This window comes from Aulonocara sp. 'chitande type north' Nkhata Bay, linkage group LG22 (assembly GCF_057382095.1).
Source record: "Aulonocara sp. 'chitande type north' Nkhata Bay isolate Kocher_YH1m ecotype deep benthic linkage group LG22, A_spYH_male_GT1.1, whole genome shotgun sequence".
In the NCBI taxonomy this organism is placed as follows: domain Eukaryota; kingdom Metazoa; phylum Chordata; class Actinopteri; order Cichliformes; family Cichlidae; genus Aulonocara; species Aulonocara sp. 'chitande type north' Nkhata Bay.
Window position 1 is genome coordinate 2616191 of NC_141364.1, and position 20500 is coordinate 2636690.

The 20500-nt window shown below is 41.3% G+C and overlaps 2 protein-coding genes and 1 pseudogene across 2 annotated transcripts in view; 2 read left to right on the forward strand and 1 right to left on the reverse strand.

The window, feature by feature from the left end:
• Positions 1–265: 265 nt before the first annotated feature.
• On the forward strand, positions 266–20384 carry LOC147303174 (uncharacterized). The gene is made up of 8 exons (XM_086281226.1): positions 266–425; positions 10577–10687; positions 11740–11901; positions 12181–12231; positions 12485–12550; positions 12727–12780; positions 13009–13050; positions 20236–20384. The coding sequence occupies exons 1-8, from the start codon at positions 266–268 to the stop codon at positions 20382–20384; spliced, it is 795 nt and encodes a 264-aa protein (XP_086137352.1).
• LOC147303175 (uncharacterized) lies at positions 4572–5611 on the reverse strand (annotated as a pseudogene).
• The window catches only part of LOC147303176 (CD209 antigen-like protein C), a 56336-nt gene continuing 51749 nt past the window's right edge, over positions 15914–20500 (forward strand). The window contains exons 1-2 of the mRNA XM_086281388.1: positions 15914–16258; positions 17057–17194. The gene's annotated coding sequence lies outside the window, so the exon portion shown is untranslated. The remainder of the gene's footprint in view (positions 16259–17056; positions 17195–20500) is intronic.

Genomic DNA, 20500 nt, shown 5'->3' on the forward strand with positions numbered 1-20500 from the left:
ATCACAGACCATAGCATCACATCTGTGAGACTGTGGTACACAAAGCCTTAAAGTCAGGAAAAATGGCAAGGCCTTTTCAAATAAGAAATAAATAATTTATTACATTCTATAATCCTTACAATATTTAACTGACAGAGAGTAAGTGAGCGTCTATAAATACATAATAGTAGTGCATATGTTTTGCGGGTGTGTTTGTGTTTGTGGTTAGCTGCTACTTCCTTCATGCTCATCTCTTGAAACAGCTGCGTGACAGAGGCGGAAGCAGATGGTTGAGGCTTTTAGTTCTCCCAAAATGTCCACAGGTACTCAAGTTGCAACACATGTGAGATATAGCAAAGGAGACCGAGTGGATGGTGAAGAGAAAAGCCAAGTGGAGATTCAAGAACATGAAGACTACTCCATCAGTCCTGGGTTACAGGAAAATGGTAAGCTTTGAAAATTTTGTGGTGCAGCAATGAATGCTGACTTTCACATTCAACACCTAAAATAGCTTAATTAGCTTAAGATGCTTTTGAAATTTTTTATGTTAATATGATTATGAAGTCTCCTTTGAAACCTTATTTAGAGATAAAGTATCTGAATTTCAGGAGTGAGACCACACCTCCAAACACGCTCCTTCTGGTTCTTATCTATGATCCCCCAATTCTAGAGCTGTTCCTTCTCGTTTTCGTGCAAACACAGTTCGCTCTCGTCCGTTCTCGTGTGAACACCTTTGGAGAAAGTCTTTAACACAGCTTATTTTACAAGAGTAACATAATTTTACCCATCCTTCCATTTTCTTGCAATCACCTTCTCATTAGTGGTGGGACAATCAATCCAAATATCGATTGTATCGATACTAAGTCAGTATTGGTATCAGATCGATACTGGCCTAGTGAGATCGATTCTTTACTTTAAGTTCTGCTCTTGTTTCCAATGCTGTGCTTTCGGCAAAGACGAAACTGTCACGGTCCGGGGCAGCGGCCGTGTGGAGAGTGGAAGGAGGACCCAAAACGCAGCACTTATTCAGATGTGAGGGTGATTTATTGTTAATAACAAACACAAAGTGGAGATGGCAAACAGAACTAAGGACGAAACTAAACTGGGATAAACTACACAGAGGAGTGGCAAACCTGAACATGAAGGGAGAACAGCAGGGAGAACACGCAGAGGATTACACCAGGTAGGAACACAGACGACGCGACGAGGAGCAGAGGAAATCACACGGTATAAATACACAAAGAGACACTGGGAAATCACACACAGATGGGGGAAACAGCTGGACCTGATTAACCTGACGAGACAGGGGAACACTAACACCAGGGACCAACAGAGGGAGCACAAACCCAGAACCCAGTGTCTAAAATCCCAAACACAAACCATCCCAAAACAGCCATGAATAATAATGAAAGTAATAACAATAAGTACATAAACATAAAGTCACTGAGTCATGGTCGCAGGACCATGACAGAAACAGCCAAGTCGCCGGACTCGCCGCTCCTGGGACAGCGCCAGAGATGGGGGTTGTTCAGTTGTTTACATGATAATTATATTTTCACCTGTTGTTTTTGTTGTTGAGAATTTTAATTGTAATTTTTGTATTATAGTTTCTCAACAGTACTCATTTTAATTGTTTTACTGGTTTTGGTGCACTTTTATTTTTAGAAAGAAATACTAAACGAAACCATCACGGCAGACCCAATGGCATTTTCATGCTTCGCAGCATCATTTACTCTTACAAAAATCACACGGTTGCTGTAACATTACATTCAACGGCTGCAGCCCTCCCGCTGCCAGCTGTACACATCACCACCAACAACAACTTTGTCCTAATTATGTCCTGGGTTTTAACTCTTTAATAACACTATTTAATAATAAAATTAAATATGTCAGTGCGCCCCAGGGTGGCTGTGGCTACAATGTAGCTTGCCATCACCAGTGTGTGAATGTGTGTGTGAATGGGTGGATGACTGGATATGTAAAGCGCTTTGGGGTCCTTAGGGACTAGTAAAGCGCTATATAAATACAGGCCATTTACCAGGCCATTTATTAGCAATTCATTGAGTGTCAACCTTTTTTATTTAAAAGTATCGGTATCGGTTTGACACCAAAATATGCAGTATCGCACACCACCACTTCTTTTCTGTCAGCACATCAGACAACGAGCTACACAAGAAACTGAATACCATATGAACTTACTAGCAGCTTTCTCACTGGCCGACAATCTGGTCTGCTATGTTTATCCAACCAGTCGTCTCTCTGCTAAATCCAGTTATGAAGTAACCACATCCATGCAATTCAGCAAGATCACCCACCAGCAAAGCTCATAGCAGTTGCTTTGAAACAAGGCCACAGACCGGGAGAGTTAGCGGAAAAGCCAACGGACACCAGCGCCGGACCCAGAAGCCACAACGTACCCATGCTTCTGTAAAGTCTCCTGAATATCCTTCCATTAAGGATTCAGACTGGACCAGCTACAACTGCTTCCATTCACCAGCATTCTAACTTTCAAGGGTTCTTAACCACACAAATCTAAATGTCAATCCAAAGTCTTCTTACTTGCAAAAGCAAAAATTGCAGCTCCAACAGCAAAAGTTACTGCATACCTTGTAGCTCCACCCACCCATCAGCGCCAGCTAGCAAGCTCAGTTCTGTGCAACTGCCTCCTAACACCATTTAATAACTGGAAATCATTTGCTAGTTCCATGCTCTGCTGGTCCTCCATTGCTGTTTATCTTTGCTAGTCATGGGATGCCAGTTTTAATGTATAAAGTGCCTTGAGGCAACTTTTGTTTTGATTTGGCACTATATAAATAAAATTGAATTGAATGTTTTCCATCCCTCATTCTGCAAAGTGCAGTTCTCCTCTGATCAGTCTCTCAGTTTAACCAGCCCTTCAGAAACTCCCCACCCTCTGTTCATTTCAGAAATCGGCACATTAGTTATCACTACCTTACCCAAAGTAAATTAACCAGCTAGGCACCCCCTCTCAATTTCTACTCAAAGACAAACTCACATAAGCTTTCACGAGCCATCAAGCCATTACCTCAAGTCTTAAAATCCTGGCATGCGTCACTGCTCTCTGTCAGAGCTTCAGTTAAGAGTCATGCCACGTCGCTATCTGATCAAGGGTTCCCCTCATTAAGGTCTTATATTGTCCGAAATTTCCTTTGATCTCTTCTTACGCCATTCCTGCCGAATTTTACGACTTCCTCCACTCCACTATATGGAATCCTTGTGTTAGGGGCTGGTCTCCGTGTCTGAGTAAGACTCATCAGCACGGTCGATGAGTCTTACGAACAAAGCTCTGATACAAGGCACACAACAGCACCCATACGTTGCTAATATAGCAGGGAAAACAGACAAAGAAATCATAATTGACATAATAAAACCTTTCCCTTGCCCAAAGACAGAGGTCATCCATGCTTCCAGTGGGTTGTCAACTCCTGAATGGTCATGCATTGTGGTGGACAGCGTCTTCAGGCCTTCCAGAACTCTGATCACAGAGCCATCGGGTGCTGTGTTATTAGGAATAAAAGTACAGCACTCCCTTTTTCTCCCAGCAACATGTCCAAAGCATTTCTATTTTGCACTGCCATTAAAGATGTTGGACCCGACTGCAATAGTCTCTGCAATGCCTTCCTCCACCTGTGGTGAATGTCGGTACTGCGGATGCCATATTGGAATGTCAGATTTGAGTTCAAAGGTCACAGGGGAGCAGGTGGTTAAGCCAACATCACTAGGCCCCTGTGACCACAATGTGTCAGGAAACTGTGAGAGGCCTTTAACGACCTCTGGATGATCTGTCAGTTCCCTGCCATGCGTTCTGCGAATGGGATGATGTTCCAATATAGTATCATCTGTGTGAGATGTTGAAATTCTACAGGTTTTAGTACTTGGGGAGAAGGAGACATCAGGAATCTGTGTAGGTTGCCAATCAGTTGCTCGTGACGCTACGCGTATCATGGGACTGAAGTCCTTTGCTTGGTGTCCAGAATGAACCACTAGAGACACATGAGGCACAGACTCGTGACCCATTTGGAACCAGCTTTCTTGTTCTTCCGCCAAGTGGACCAGGGCTGCTACCCCCTGCGGTCCAACATAAATATCCCTGGTAGAGACCTTCCATACCTTCCCCTCCAGGAATTCATGGAACAGGTATTCATACCACTCAGTAATTTCGCGGTCATAAAAGAGCGTCACGTGGTATGGGTCGATGGGTGGAGCATATATTGTCCAGAGCCATAATCCAGGGCCGCCAGAGCTGGAAGTGTGCCAAGATGCCATCAGAGGTTGTCAGATGGGCTCAGTAGATTTCTGCTGTGCGGTCAATGTCCTCAGACAGCAGCCACTGTCCTCTCGTGCCTGTGGCCACACAAGGAAGCGGTGTGCCATCTCTCAAAGTCACTGTTAAACCATCAGGCCCACACATGATCACAGCTCTCAGTTTGATGAGCAGGTCTCGCCCCATCAGGTTCACAGGCACTTGCGCTGAAATGACATATGGATGAGCCACTGCTTGCTTTCCAATTTCAGTCTTTAAAGGAATTACCTGCCTTTCCCCCTTCTCCCCGGCCTCCCTGTGGAGTGTGTCACTGCTGCCAGTCCGAGCTGTACCAGTCAACCTCCCAGATCGGCATTTGGGGTCTTCGTCCAGGGATCATGTGTGGGTTTGGAGCCTGATGGAATGGACCACCCCTTCCTCCCTGAGGCGGGCCCATATGCTGCTGTATTTGTGGCTGCTGTGGACAGTCTCTCGACCAGTGCCCAGGCTGATAACACATCAAACAGACACCTCTAGGCCCATGACCCGCTCCAGGCGCACCCCTTCCATAGCCCAGGGCACCGGTGGGCAGCCTTGAACTACCATTACCTTAGGCGAGCCAGTTGATTTGTTCTCTTTCTTTCTCTCACTTACCTTCTGTCTCGCTTCTCCCCAGTTGAGCTTAAGAAATTGTTCCTGAAGCTCCTTTAGGTCCACTTTCTTCTTATCTTTCTCTTATTAATGCTTCCCCAAATAATGCACCAGGTGTCTCTCCCAGCGATTTGCATCTGCCCCTTCTAAGTCAGGGTAATCTAAGATTTTTTCTCTTGCCTTTTCTGGTACCCCCTCTAGCATAGTCTTTCTAAACGATACCTGGGGTCGGATATTTTTGACGCATGGAATTCCCAATCTGCTCCTGCATTTGAAAAAAAGGGTGTGGAGTCTGGTCTGGTAGTGAAAGCTGCCAGTATTTCTTCCAGTGCAGTAACTGTAATGCACCGGCCAGCTATGGCTCGGAAATCCCCTACCCCATATGGTATCTTCTTTCACCCCCTGCTGCAACCACTAGGGGCATTTCTAATGCAGATGCAGGGAGCATCGCGTGTCACTCTTCACTCCAACTTGGTCACACACACCGATTATTTCCTTCCACATTTCCCGTATTTTACCATCCTTACCTGTTGGGTGTCCTCAATGCATCACCTAGTTTCTCTTTTTGCTTCTCAATTGTCTTCCATTGAATTTCTTCCTCTGTTGAACTTCTCACTCCTCTAATAATCTCCCCTTGTTCAGCAATTATTTTTTAACTGACCTGGAATTCCCTCTACTTACCACCAGATGTCGCCGTCCTTGTTGCTCCTCCTTCATCTCGCCTATGAGTCCGCCCCCTTAGGCAGTCTCCTTCACAGCTCGCTTTGAGGCACTTCCTCCTCTGCCGATTCAGGACAATGCCCTAAATCAGCACACAGAGTGGGTGCGGTCCGCTCTTTTAGACCTCAACCACACCAGAACAATGGACCCACAATCTTCAGATCACAGCACAAATTACTTAAACTGCAGCACGGCGTCTAACCGCGGTTTCTCTTTTTCCCAAAACACAATCAAATTATACCCCCCAATAAACTCACAATTTACAACAATTAGTTGGCCTCCCGTCACAATTTCCACACACACCACAAAAACACAATCTAAAACTCAAATCTCTTAGTATCTGCACTTACTCCCAAACTTCTCTCGAGACCCCGACTCTAACGGGGATTTTCCGACACCACAAACACACTTTAGACTCCAATTCCTTTATTACTTCAATTTACTCCTGAACCTCTGTCGGGGTGCCGAATCTTTTTATTTTTATTTATTTTTATTTTTTTATTTATTTATTTATTTTGGAAGTGACATCAGAAACAGCAGCATGTGACATCACGTGATGGCGGAGCTTCAGTTCATCCTTTGTCATCCTTTTTTTTTTTTTTTTTTTGTAATAGGACAGGGGGAAAGAATGAAAGAAAGAGGGGGAGAGGAAGAAAGAAAACCAAAGGGGAGAAGAGACGGTGAGAAGGGGGGGAAGAGAGAAAAAAAACAAACAAAAAAAAAAAAAAAAAACTCCTGGGTCACCTGTATGGAGAGAAAGAAAAACAAAAAAAACAGGGGAGACAGCAAACAACAAAGAGCAACATAATAATAAAATTTAAAAAAAAGCACCATCACAATAAACTAGCTAGTCATAGATATCAATAGTTACTAAATAATAAACGATATTGTGCAGCACGCAAGATAGACAGCGCACAGTGTGCTTTGAGGCAGCAGCCAAGAAAGCTGTAGTCCGCATCTGTGAATACCCATGTGTACACCTGTGTGCATACCTGTGTGTGCTTGCATTCCAAAGGTTTCTCCATAATGATCTGCTAGAGAGTGTGGGGAGCCACAGCCCTGTCCTCTATGGTATCAAGCAGGTATGGAGGAGATCAAAACTCCAGACATCCAGAGGCCCCCAGAACACAAGAGACCAAGGAAGACCCACAGAGGGGCAGCCGCGCCACTGTCCCAGTAAGAGCTGAGGAGAGTCCCAGATGAGGGCTCATTCAGCAGCCGCGGAGCAGAAGCCAGGGGGAGTTGCAGTGACGTGCCCGTGAGCTCCGCCGGCAGCCAGCTGTGCCTGAGTGACCGAGCCCTAGGCCGAGAGGCCGGGGGCACTCCACCTCCAAAGTGGCGCGAGCGAGCCCCAATAAGCGGCCGCCAAGGAGTGAGCCGGTGTGTACCCGGACGCCCACCCCCAGATACAAAGAACCACCAACGCACCGACACCTGAGGGAGTCCGCCACCGGCAGGGTGCCGAATCTAACAGCAATTGCACACACTCTTCACGGCCCTCTAGTTGCAGCAGACACTCCGGTTCAACCCAGCACAGAATTTAACTGGCCCAAGCAACCAGTCCTGCGTTTATGCAGACTTGAGTCCGTAACGGGGACTCTAACCCCGACTTAGTTATTTTAAGGGTTCCAGTCTGAAGGTTACCAACCTAGTCCTCCCGTCCCACAGGTCTCGCCCTCGCATCCAAGAGCCTGTGGAGCAGCCAAGCCCAGAACACACATGCGGCCTTTAGCCGGTGACAAGGCCTCTAACCCCAGTTTTCTTACAGTAGGCTAAACATCAACCTGAAATTCTTGACAAACGTCTCCTGCTGTAACGGACTAAGACAAACTTTTAACCACCTATTTATTCTACTGAGTGAATTTACACTGGGATACGCTCAACTTAGCAAACAGATAATTTAGCATTCATCCAATAGGCACACTTCGAATAAACAGGTGGTGCTTACCTTTTCAGATGAGTTAGCCGGCTCTCTGTTCGCTTCGTTTGCGCGATCTCAGAGCAAAAATGTCCCGGGTTTCGGCATCAAAACTGTTACCTCTAAACAGTTTCACCCCAGTTCTTAGATTCCTCAGGCCTCCAGAGACAACACCAGCACTAAGTAGTCAATTCACAACACTTTTATTTATCCACACTCATTGATACAGCTTCTAGAAGGGAGATGTACAGGACCCTGGAATTCATCAGCAGATCTCAACTCCTTTGCTGTTGCACACAGTTTTATAGACGTGACCCCCATTCTAAGCCCTATACGATGTGCCATAAAACTAAACACTGTGTTTGTATGTTGTGTGTGTGCGAGTACGTGTGCACGTACCTGTGTGTAAGTGCATGTGTATATATGTGTATGTACCTCTGCGTACGGAACTTCTTGTGGATCATAAAAGTGCATCTCGCTTCCAGACCAAAGTTATCCAGTTTCAAACACTGTACTGACACCCACACCCAGGTATCTCCTTCGGAATTTCCACTCAGCCAGTGTTGCCAACTCCTCAGTAAGGAAAATCGCTATTGGTTGTCCTAAAAGTCGCTAGAAGTCGCTAAATGACGTCATTGCCTAATTTGCATAACTGGTCATGCTAATGTAATTGTAACCTATGTTGTTGGAGAGAGAAATAACATCGTGGAAGAGACATAAAGTGAGTAAAAACGTCCTAAATGCATTTAGAGTTTATTTAGAACTACAAATTAAATTTATTTTAGTAATTATTGTTTTTTTTAATGTCACAATTCCAACCCTGCTCCTTTACCCGGGCTTGGACCGGCAAAAGTGACCCGAAATAGGCGCTCTGGTGGAGTTACTTTGTGTGTGTGTTTATAAGTAGTTTTAAACCTTGTGATCCACAAAACAGCATAAGAGTAAAAGAAGAACTGACTGCGTTACAGCACCTGCTGCTTGTTGAGAGTAAAAGCGATACGCGCCTTCACGTCTTTTTTTAGCAACTTTCTTTAGAAAAAAAGTTGCTAAGGGGTCTGAAAACTCGCTAAATATAGCGACAAAGTCGCTAAGTTGGCAACACTGTACTCAGCTTTAGCTTCTTTTTGTCTTATTTTCACAGCTCAAGGTGGGGGAGGGTCTCCTACAAGTCTACGCCTACGTTTATGACACATTTAGGCCTATATTACATCCAGGGCAGTGTCAGTGTCTCTACTATACTTCTATGTCCTAAAATAAGCTACAAACATCTTCTCCTTCTCTTGTTCGCTCTCTCTGTCTCTTGTGTTAAGCTTGCGTGTCCAAGTTCATGTCTCTCCATGTTTTAAAAGTCTTGTTTCTATGTTCATTGTGCTTAGTTTTACTTTTCCTTGTGGTGTCATGATCATTTGGGTCAGCTGTGTCTCCCCAGGTGTTTCCACTTCCCTCATTACCCTGCTGTGTATTTAAGTCCTCTGTCTCCCTCTGTTCATTGTTGGTTTGTCTGTTTCCCTCTCCCCATGTCAGGTCAGATTCCAGGTACTGCTTGATTCTGTTTGCAGTTTTACACTCGTACTCCTGCTCAGAATCATGTTCATGTCTCGTTTTTAATTGTTTGTAATTAGATACTGATTACTTTTTTCAAGTAACTTGACCAACACTGATTACTGCAGAGGTCTTTGACCTTTGTGCCCCACAGTTATTACTGCTTCTAGGGGATGCCTTCTTTGGCAGTGTTGGTCAAGTTACTTGAAAAAACTAATCAGTAACTAATTACTGATTACATCCCCCAAAAAGTAATCCTGTTACTTTACTGATTACTTATTTTCAAAAGTAATTAATTACTTAGTTACTTTTCAAAAACACGATTTACAACCTGAATAGGTGATAAAGCGATAGATCTTTAAGCCCAATTCTACTTTTTCTGCATAATCCATCATACAAAATGTAATCAACTGGAAAAGTCTCTTTTTAAAACTTGTTTTAAAAGTTAAAAGTTTTAATCTTTTAAAAAAATTAATTATATGCAACATTCTCTGACTTGAAGAAATTAGTTTAACATTTAAACCTATTTTCTGCACATTCCAGCTCATAAAATAAAATATTTTTTGTGTTTACACTCAGTCTTTCAAATAGATGCAAGTAAAACACAGCAGAAAATAAATAAAGTCAAAGACTCAGCGGTCCTGTTGCTCTATTTTCACCTGTAAAGCAGGAGCGGGGTAGGTGGAGGTTTACCCTGGTGCAGGTGTGCCGCGGTCAGTGGAAGAATCCGCGAGTTTCTCTGTGAGTTTCCCATCACGTCGTAGCTACTCGGTGCTTGTTGGAAGTTTAGGGGTTTTTTTCGCTGTAAAAAGAAGTTTTCTTCCCACGCACAGCGGACACTAATGTTTTTGTCACTTTTTATGGAATCAAACTCAAAATAAGGTCAGTACTTCCACGCTTTAAACGCTGCACGCTCATACTCTCTCCTGCACTCGATATGTGATCCATTGTTGATCTGCACACAGCTGTTGTCACGAACGTCGCACTCGCTTACGTCACTGTCATGAGACATTCTCGCAAAAAAATCATGGTTTTAGTAACGCAGTAACGCAGCTTGCTTACGGAAAAGCAACGGTAATCGAATTACCGTTTTTGCAATAGTAATCCCTTACTTTACTCGTTACTTGAAAAAAGTAATCGGATTACTGTCGGATTATTGGGTATCTGCCAGGCCCCTTCAAGGCTTTCCCCAAACTGCAGCGTAATTTATGTGTAAACCATTTACCTTTTATCTGTTAAAAACGCTGTCAAACCTAAAATGAGGATGTGGGCCCATCAAGTGTGTGTGATACGGAACCACTTGGACCCAAATGTTGCTCTTCTTACTGATTAAATGAAAAAAGTCACTTTTGGCTGCTACTTTAATCACAAGGAGCTGCCACAGCTGATTGCTGTTCATCTTTGATGTGTCTACTCATAGGAATATAAATAGTGTGGTGAGATAATAGATACAATTATCTATTATCTCACTTGGTAATAGATAATGCATTTTGTCTCTACAGGTCAACACACTCGAATGAACCGTTCATCTGCCAAAAGGAGCCATTCCAGAGTCATCGCAGCAGCTCTGGGAGCTTGTTTTGTCTTGATGTTGACTGTAATTGTCAGTCGCGGTGAGGCTTAACTGTTTTCTATAAAGACCAAAGTCCAACTGTTAGGTTTGTAGCATAAACCTATTCGCTGGAACGTTAAGACAATATAATTACACTGCAAGCAAGACGCAAGTAGGCAAACTTCTTCATGGTACTCGTGCACGGGAGAGAACCAGACAAACGCCGTTCCTTCGCTTGACCCCAGTAGCTCTCGTCCGTCCTCCCATACACTGTCCTTTTATTGAGGTTACATGAATATGCATAGGTTCATTAACATACCGACGTCTACATACAAACAAAGAGTACCTTGCCTGTGTGTGTGTGTGTGTGTGTGTGTGTGTGTGTGTGTGTGTGTGTGTGTGTGTGTGTGTGTTGCTGATCAAAGGGTCAAACATCCTTGGTCAGGAAGAGGGTAGACTAGACCCCCCCCCGGTGAGGAAGTCCAGCAGTTCATCTAAACAGAATAGCACTTAGACTAGAACAGACGTAGCTACGTTAATCCTACCATAAAACAATTAAAACAAGATGCGACCTCTTCCCGTGCTCCCAGGATGTAGGTGTGCATTCTAGTGTGGAATGCACACCAAGCCTCTGTAGCCTGTTAAAGATCACACAACTTATCACTACACAATTGATTATACACCTCTAAGCATCTATGGTTAAATATTTCTAAGCATAAATGACAATCAACAATACAAACTCTAACACCAACACTTGTGTTTTTGTGTTGTTCACCTTATATATTTGGAAGAATAATTTGGCATTTCATTAACAGCTCAACCCCCCCATGTTTTTTCACATTTAGCGCTTATTACTTTTCAAAATGTTCTGCTAGAGGTACAGTGCTGAAATTTAAATGACAACATGAAACATTTGAGCTGTAACACTATTTTGTTCAAGATATTCAAACAACCTGGTGATTACCATTTCCCAGTATAGACAATAACAGGGACAGGAAAAAAAAATATTCAAAACGTACATTTGTGTGAACGGACAAACACAAAATCAACTTTTTAAACTTTAAGAACTGTAATTTTAAGGTTGATCTGCCTGTTATTTACTGTTTTCCTCAGGTATCTCAGCAACCTTGCAGTCAGAGCAGACCAGTACTTTACATAGCCATCTTACAACGGAAACTACAACCGAGAAAGGCTTGTTTACCTTCATTTTTAACAATCAGATGTTGAAGTATACCTATAAGCAGTTGTTGAGGCTTCAAACCGCTCAGCGAGTTTGTGTGTTCGTTCAGTTACATAAAAAAGTTTGAGGGAACATTGGCTGTAAGCTCTTTTTTCTATGAAGACCAAAAGAGATTTTACAGTATACACTTTGCATGCCATTTTGATGATCACTATATGTAATGTAAGGACATATGTTTTCCTGGCTTTTCAATGCATTTTCATAATAAATGAATAACATATGTATAATATATATATTATAATATAATTTATAATAATATATAAATTTTAAGTCACCTGCAGACAACCAAAGTACAATTTCAATTCTTTTTTCAGCAACTGTAAACAAGATGACAGCACAAAGTACAACAAAGAAAGTTTTAAAAGGTAATTATAATTTTTTTTGTTATAATCAGTTTTAACATTTAAATGTTTAACTAATTATATTTTTGATGAGGACTGAAATAGGTTTTACAGTTTATGCTTTGCATGCTATTTTGATGATCAGTATATGTAATGTAAGATTATTTATTTTATATTGACCTGTGTTTTCCTGGCTTTTCAATGCACTTTCATAATGAATGAATAATGTTAAGTCGCCGACAGAAAACCTGAGTACAATTTCAATGCTCTTTTTCAGAAAATGCAAATAAGATGACAACACAAAGTACAACAAAGAAAGGTTTGGAAACTCATGTATCTATTTGTTTAAAAAAATCACTTAACAATCAACTGTTTAAAATGGATGTTTAATTTCTTTGATGAAGACTGAAAGGTTTTACGGTTTCTGCTTTACACAAGATTTTGACCATCAATTTATGTAAATCAGCAATATTTACTTGATTTGTATATGTGTTAACTTTGGTTTTCAATACATTTCAGTTTATGTTAAATGGACTAAGAAGATGATGACGACACAAAGTGCAACTCAGAAAGGTTTAGAAATGTCTTTTTTTTAAAACAGTGTGTTAAGGCAATCAGTGCAAACATACATTACACAGTGACTTTTAACAATGATATTTTAAAATATAATTTGACTGAAAGAGAGTTTAAAGTGTATGATTAGTGCAGTTTTGACAATCGATTTATGTAATTTAACTATATTTACTTGATGTTAACCTGTAGTTTCTTTGGTATCCGATGCATTTTCCACTTATTTTCCAGAGAGTGTAAACAAGATGACAACACAAAGTACAACTGAAAAAGGTTTAGAAGCTCATTCATTTAAATTTCTTAAGCAATCACTTTTAAGACTCAAATGTTTAGCTGTAATTGTAATTTTATGATGAAAAATGAAAGAGGTGTTTATGTTTTGCAGGCTATTTTGATAATCATTATATGCAATGCAAGGATATTAATTTGGTACTGATCAACATTTTCTTTGTTACACTACTTGGACTTTCTCTGCCTAACTGAGACGTGGACAACTGCTGGTGATTCCAACGCCTTTGCAGAACTTTAGCCTTCAGACTGCTGCTATTTTAAAGTCCCACGCAGATCTGGTCGAGGTGGAGGAGTAGCTACCATCTTCAGAAATCGCTACAGGTGTAAACAGGTTTCATTGGAAATTTATTTTTCCACTTATTAACTGTTGCTATTTGAAATAGCCTATTCTCCCCCTGTACTGTGCACAATAATATACAGGGCCCCAAAATACAGTAAGGGCTGTATAAAGGAATTTGCTGCATTTCTAACTGAAGTCACGATAAAATATGACTCCTTTCTTATTGTCGGGGATTTTAATATTCATGTGTGCTGTCCAGAAAAGCCCATGGTTAAAGACTTTTTGAATCTTACTGATTCTTTTAATTTAGTTCGATGTGTGTCTGCATCCACACAACAGTGTGGCCACACTCTCGATCTGGTTTTAGCGCACTCACTGCCTGTTTTAAGTCTCTGACCTGTTTTCTCTGATCATATGCTGGTTCTGTTTTACATCTCGTTATCTATAAATGAATTCAGGGGGCATGTCCCTGCTCAGCCATCTCGTTTGTTAAATTTCTCTCCACCTTCTATAATCAGTTCTCCATTCCCGAGACACTCCAAAACGTAGAGGAACTCAGTTCTTGGTTTCATACCACTTGTCAGACTGCCTTGGATATTGTTGCCCCTCTAAAACTCAGGCATCCTAAGACCAAGTTTGGACCCTGGTTGAACAATGAAACCTGTGCTGCGAGGCGTGAATGTCGCAGGGCTGAGTGGAGATGGAAAAAAGATAACTTACAGGTCTCTTTACAAAATTTAAGCGAGCGCTGGGCCTTATATCAGTACACAGTAAAAGAAACAAAGAGGAAAGGCTTTGCTAACATTATTTTGGTAAATTATCAGAAACCACATACAATGTTTAACTCAATTGAGACTATTTTATGCCCTCCTTCTTCTCTCAGTTTTGAGCCTTCACTTCTTTATGAACAAATTACTTTTGGCTAGGGTACGGATTATTTTGCCCACATCTGACCAATTTGTCTTTCAACAGTTTGAGTCGGTTATTGTTGCTCAGCTACAGGAGGTGGTGAATCATCTAAAGCCTGTAGGCTCACCTCACGATGCTATCCCTCCCCGTTTTCTGAAAAACGTTCTTTCTACCATATGTTCAACTATTGTAACCATTTTAAATAGCAGCCTTACCTCAGGTGTGGTTCCAAAGAATTTCAAAGATACAATTTCTTCTCAAGAAACCTGGGCTAGATACAAACGCTGAAAACTTCAGACCAATATCTAAGCTGCCCTTTTTATCTAAATTCTTGGAAAAAATAGTATATAACCAATTGATATATAACCATACTTGAATGCACAAAATATTCAGGAGATTTTCCTATCTGGTTTTAAAGCAATGCATAGCACTGAATCGTCACTTTTAAGAATTTTTAATGATATATTTTAATTTGATTCTGGTGAAAGTGTCATTCTTATTTTACTCGATTTAACTGCTGAATTTGACACTGTAGACGATGAAATTTTAATCTGTGTGTGTGTCCGTATAACAGGTGTGGCTCTGAAAACGTCTTATTTAACAGATCGAACCTTTTCAGTTCGCTTAGGAAACTGAGTCCTCCCGTGCTCCGCTGTCTCATGGAGTACCACAGGGTTCCATTCTGGGCTCTATCCTGTTTTCGCTTTGTTTACTTCCCTTGGGCTCAATTTTTAGAAAACACAGACTCTCTTTTCACTGTTATGCAGATGACTGTCAGATTTATGTTCCTCTTAAAAAGAAAAATGGGTCGTCTGTAAATCGCTTGCAAACATGTCTGGAGGATGTCAAGTCGTGGTTGGCGCTAAACTTTCTTTGCTTTAATGATTCTAAAACTGAAGTAATGATGCTTAGACCTGCCTCCATTGGTGTTCTGTGTGTTGATTTGCAAATCCTGAAATCATTTTGTAAACCAGAGATTGTAAATCTAGGTTTTAAAATGGATCCTGAACTTAAGCTTGAAGGCCAGATTAGGTCGGCTGTAAGGTCTAGTTTCTTTCATCTGAGGCAGCTGGCCAAAATTAAGCACGTTCTTGCGCCACAGCAATTTGAAACAGTAATCCATGCCTTTGTAACTGTTCGGCTGGATTACTGTAATTCTCTTTATTATGGGGTGAGTCGATCTTCTGCTTTTCTGCAGCTAGTCCAGAATGCTGCTGCACGTCTTTTAACTGCCACTCGTAGATGCGAGTATATGACCCCAGTTTTATGTTCACTTCATTGGCTGCCCGTGTATGTTAGGATCCATTTTAAGCTGCTTTTTATTTTTTTAAATCTTTGTCCAATGCTGCCGCTCCGTACCTCTCTGAGCTTCTTCATCCATACATACCGTCCAGGTCCCTCAGGTCGGCAGACCAGCTCCTCCTGAGTGTGCCTGTAATCGTAAGCTCAGAGGGGATTGTGTGTTTGTGGTGTCAGCACTAAAATTGTGGAATGAGTTGCATTTACATGTTAGACGGGCGCCTTCCTTATCGCTTTAAAATCATGTCTTAGAACATATTTATTTACCCCGGCTTTCAGCACAGCAGGATTTTTTGATGTCTCTTAATCTGTTCGTTATTAATTATATATATATTTTTAATTTTAAGGTATTCTATATGTAATTTAAACTGTTTTCTCTTTGTTTCATATTTGTAGCACTTTGGCCAACATTGTTGGATGTACAGTGCTTTATAAATAGAATAAAGAAAGATCTTTCTTTAATTGCTAGCTCCAATTCCCAGGAAACAAAGTCAAACTCTAAACGTGTACTGTTTGCATTCTTGCTCTTCACTTTATTATAGAAATAACTTATTTAACTAATTTCTATTTTTTTTTCACTGTATAAAATATACCTTTACAAAGTATGGCAACTCTTCCATGTTTTTGTCTCTGTGTAGAGAATACTTCATGGGGAAACAACTGAGGAAGTTCAGCAGTGCGGGCTCCAATGACAAAATGCAAGTATGGCTTATCCTTCCATCTCAAATGTGAATGGGATTTTGCACTGCACACTAATCTGCCATTAAAACCACAGGCATACTAGTGGTGCCCATCACAATAGGACACGCAGAGTGGTTCCAGCTCACCAGAATCTCGTTAAAAAGGTGCTGTACTGTGTTTAGCAGCTGGTGCTTGGTGGTGTGCAGAATCATTTTAATGATAACAAAATAGATCTGATTTAATAAGTTTATGTTTGTGTTCATATACTAAGAAGCACTTAAATGAAAACTGCTACGGTGAGAAAGATAATCTAGTAGGCACAAACATTTTCTGGTAGAGAATTAGATTAAAGCAGAATTCTATAAAGACTTCTGCATAATTCTGTTACCAACATTATATGGAATGTTGCAGGAAAATAAGGAAATGGCAGACTACCACCAAATATGTATTCTTTCAACATTAGTCTCTGGCTAAAACCAGGCAAGTACGCTGTGTTTCCTACCAGCTACCGTCCAGTATCTCTTTTTAATGTTGACCTTAATGTAATCTGCAAAGCTCTCTCATAAAGATTAGAGACAGACACCATCTCTACTTTTAAGATTAGGCTTCAAACTTTCGTTTTTGCTAAAGCATATAGTTAGGACTGGACCAGGTGACCCTGAATCCTCCCTTAGTTATGCTGCAATAGACGTAGGCTGCCGGGGATTCCCATGATGCACTGGGTGTTTCTTCTTCAGTCACCTTTCTCACTCACTATGTATTAACAGACCTCTCTGCATTGAATCGTACTGGTTATTAATCTCTGTCTCTCTTCCACAGCATGTCTTTATCCTGTCTTCTTCCACTCACCCCAACCAGTCACAGAAGATGGCTCCGCCCCTCCCTGAGCCTGGTTCTGTTTTCTTCCTGTTAAACTGGATTTTTTCCTTCCCACTCTCAACAAATTGCTTGCTTACAGTAGGTCATTTCATTGTTGGGGTTTTCTGTGTTTCCTTTGTATTATTGTAGAGGCTTTATCCTAAAATGTAAAATGCCATGAGCTGTTGTTGTGATGTGATTCTCTATGAATAAAACCAAATTGAACTGAATTGAATTGTTTTTGAGGGGGGACATAGGTTACTGACGTGGTACACTCCTGGCTCGATCTGGGGTGGGTTGGGGACTTGGCCTTATGGGGCACTCTGTCTCTGGCTTTTTTGGGTCTGGCTTTGCCTGAGGGGCGTGTGTCTTCGCTGATGTGTCGCCAGGGTTGTGGGCTGGTACATGCATGAATCTCAGCATCATCGGCTAAAATTCATATGAACTTCTGCTACACTTGATGTAACTTAACTTGACCATGAAACCACAACAACTGCGTTCCAGTCACACCCTGTTCTTTACTTTAAATCACAAAGCATCAAACTAACCTATTTATCTTGCACTAACTTGAAGAGGATTTCCATGCAGACTTTAAATAACACAGTCCACCACAGTGAGATTTGCAGCATGTTTGATAATATGAACGTTACATTTACAGAGCCAATATCTGATTTACAAACATGATGACTTATACTTAGGGATGGAAATCGAATTGAGAACTGGTTCCCACTGTTTCAATTAATTGGAAGTGTTTGCCATTTTTACAAACGATTCCCTTATCGATTCCAGTCGCCTCAAAAGACATCACCACGCTGCGGAGCGTCATTTACCTGGCAGGAAACACGGCGCCTATGCGGCACAAATGCTCAAAAGTTTGGTTATACTTTACGAGAACAGATGACAACAGGGCAACTTGCAGTACTTGCAAAGTAGATGTTTCATTTAAGGGAGGAAACACTACGAATATGCAAAAGCATTTGCTCATAAAACACGCGATGACCTTAAATGAATGTCATGTTTTTAATTCCACTCGTGACTCGTGTATCTCAACCCAGCAGCAGCGGTAACGTTTGCACGTCCTCTCCCGTTAATGCGGCAGGTAAATAATCAACTAACAGTGCATATTATGTTAGCGCGGTCTGCCTTATTACAAACCTGCCATTACTGTGCATTTAGGTGACCGTGATGACAGACAGAGTCTGGCTCAGATGCTGGCAGTTCTCACTGCAGTCTACCGGTAGCGTCTCCTTTTAGTCCAGAATAGATGAATGTCACTGAGCAGTGACTTAGTTTGTGGTCAAAGGCTTGCACCTATTTGCCACAGCAGATGCCCCCGATTTTCATTAAGTGAATGTGTTTAATTGTAGGCAGGGACATTAGGCAAGGCAAGATACCCATCCCTAGTTATAGCTGGAATATGTGTCCTTGTTTCACATTCTTTAAGCATAAGTGCCAACAAACGACTAGGACGCTCTGATTCAAAATAGTTCTTCTGTCTAGTTATGAACTCTGATTTGGACAAGGTTATTGCATCATATTCTTCCTTCAGTGAAGCTAGGAGTGTAGACTGATCGTCCGACTGGATAAGTTTTTGCAGATTCTGTAAAGATTCTATCTGATTTTCTAAATTGGACACCTGAGCAAGTTTGTTTTTGCCAGCATGGAGGAGAATGAGATGGAAAAGCCACGAATGAAACATTTTGTAGCCTCCCATAAGACTTGTGGGTCGATATCTTCATTAGCACTGATATCTAAAAGATCCTTCAGCTGGAGCTTAAGCAGGCTGAGAAAGGTAGAGTTAGTTATTACATTGAGATAGATAACCATTTGCACTCACATTCACACTGGTGGGCAATTTCGAATCACCAATTAATCTAACCCCATTAACTGCATGTCTTTGGACTGTGGGACTAAACCAGAGTACCCAGAGAGAACCCCCACTAATACAGGGAGAACATGCAGAAAGACACACAGAAAGACTCGTGATGGTGGAACTGAACTCCTTCTTGCTGTGAAGCAACCATGCTAACCACTGTTCCACTGTGCTACACGGCCAATCTGATTACAGTCTTTAAGAGTTTCATGATTCATAGTTCTCTTTCAGTTCTCTTGCAGATGTAATAAATCATAATTCTCTTTTTGTGTTACTCCTGTGAGGCTGTTTGTGGGCAGAGATTTTTCAGATATGCTTAAACATGAAGCTAACTGAAACCAGGTGTTCTGTTAAACACACATTCGGAAATGGTCACTGTTTATAACACAGTTGTGTGAACTGAAATGTCAAAAGTCTGCAGGACCAACTCTGGTGCCTCATTCAATGAACACAGCTCACCATTAATATTATGATCGTTCATTAAATATCAGGGAAAACATTGTTGACTAAGCAACACTGTGTTCGGGAAACACATGCCAGCTGAACTTAAAAGAAAGGTTTAAAAGACGTATTGTTGTTTTGAGCAAAGAAGGGCTTTCTCAGCATGTGATCACAGAAAAACTGCTTTTTATTTCATTAATAAAATAACATCATGAAAATGATGTGCCACTTAGTGTTTTCCTTGTTTGAACTGCATAAAACATATAATGCATGTATGACTTCTATCTTTTTCCATATTTGAACACATATTTTATAAACACTGCAAGCAGTTTGTTGTGCAGAGTCATTTTAAAAAAGATGATAAATAAAGTCACACTTTAGTGTGTCTCTGTGTTTGTGTGGATGTGTTGGAAAACACTTACGTGGCCAGTTAAAGTGTGTGTCAAAGATTACATGTATTAAAGGTATTAAAGGTAATGAGCCCTGCTCTAAACAGCTTTCATGAAGCTGAATCTATTCAAGATCATATTCCTTCATTTCAGATGGCTTATCACCTCGTACTTTATGGTGGTTTTTGGCTGTGGCTGACCTTTGAACATCTTTTTTAGGGCTCCTGTTGGCCTGTGGGATAGGTACTTGGAGCTGTCCTGTAAATCTGCTATTCTATGAGATATATGAGAAGGGGACTGAAGTTTAGAAAGAGAGGAGACATAGTTGCACAGTCAAAGAAAACTCTGTGACTATGTGTGGGCAGCATGTTTCACTGTTTCAGCAGGCAGTTTAAAGAAAGGCTTTACGTCGGCTTGATTTATTCTCTGTGTTTTAGTTTACATGTACAGCCAGATTACAAGGAACCTGGACAGCAGGAAGCAGGAAACCCACACTAGCAGACTCTACTCAAAACCACCCAAAACAGGAACTCTCTGTCTAAGAAGTGATGGTGCTCACCACTGCAGCACCACGCTGCCCTGTTAGTTTCTGTGCTGGTAAAAATAAATAGTTCACTCTGACATATTTCCTGTGTCACAAACACTTCTTCTCTCTGCTGCTTCGATGTACTTACAGTTTGTAGAAGGCAGCGTCTAACAAAG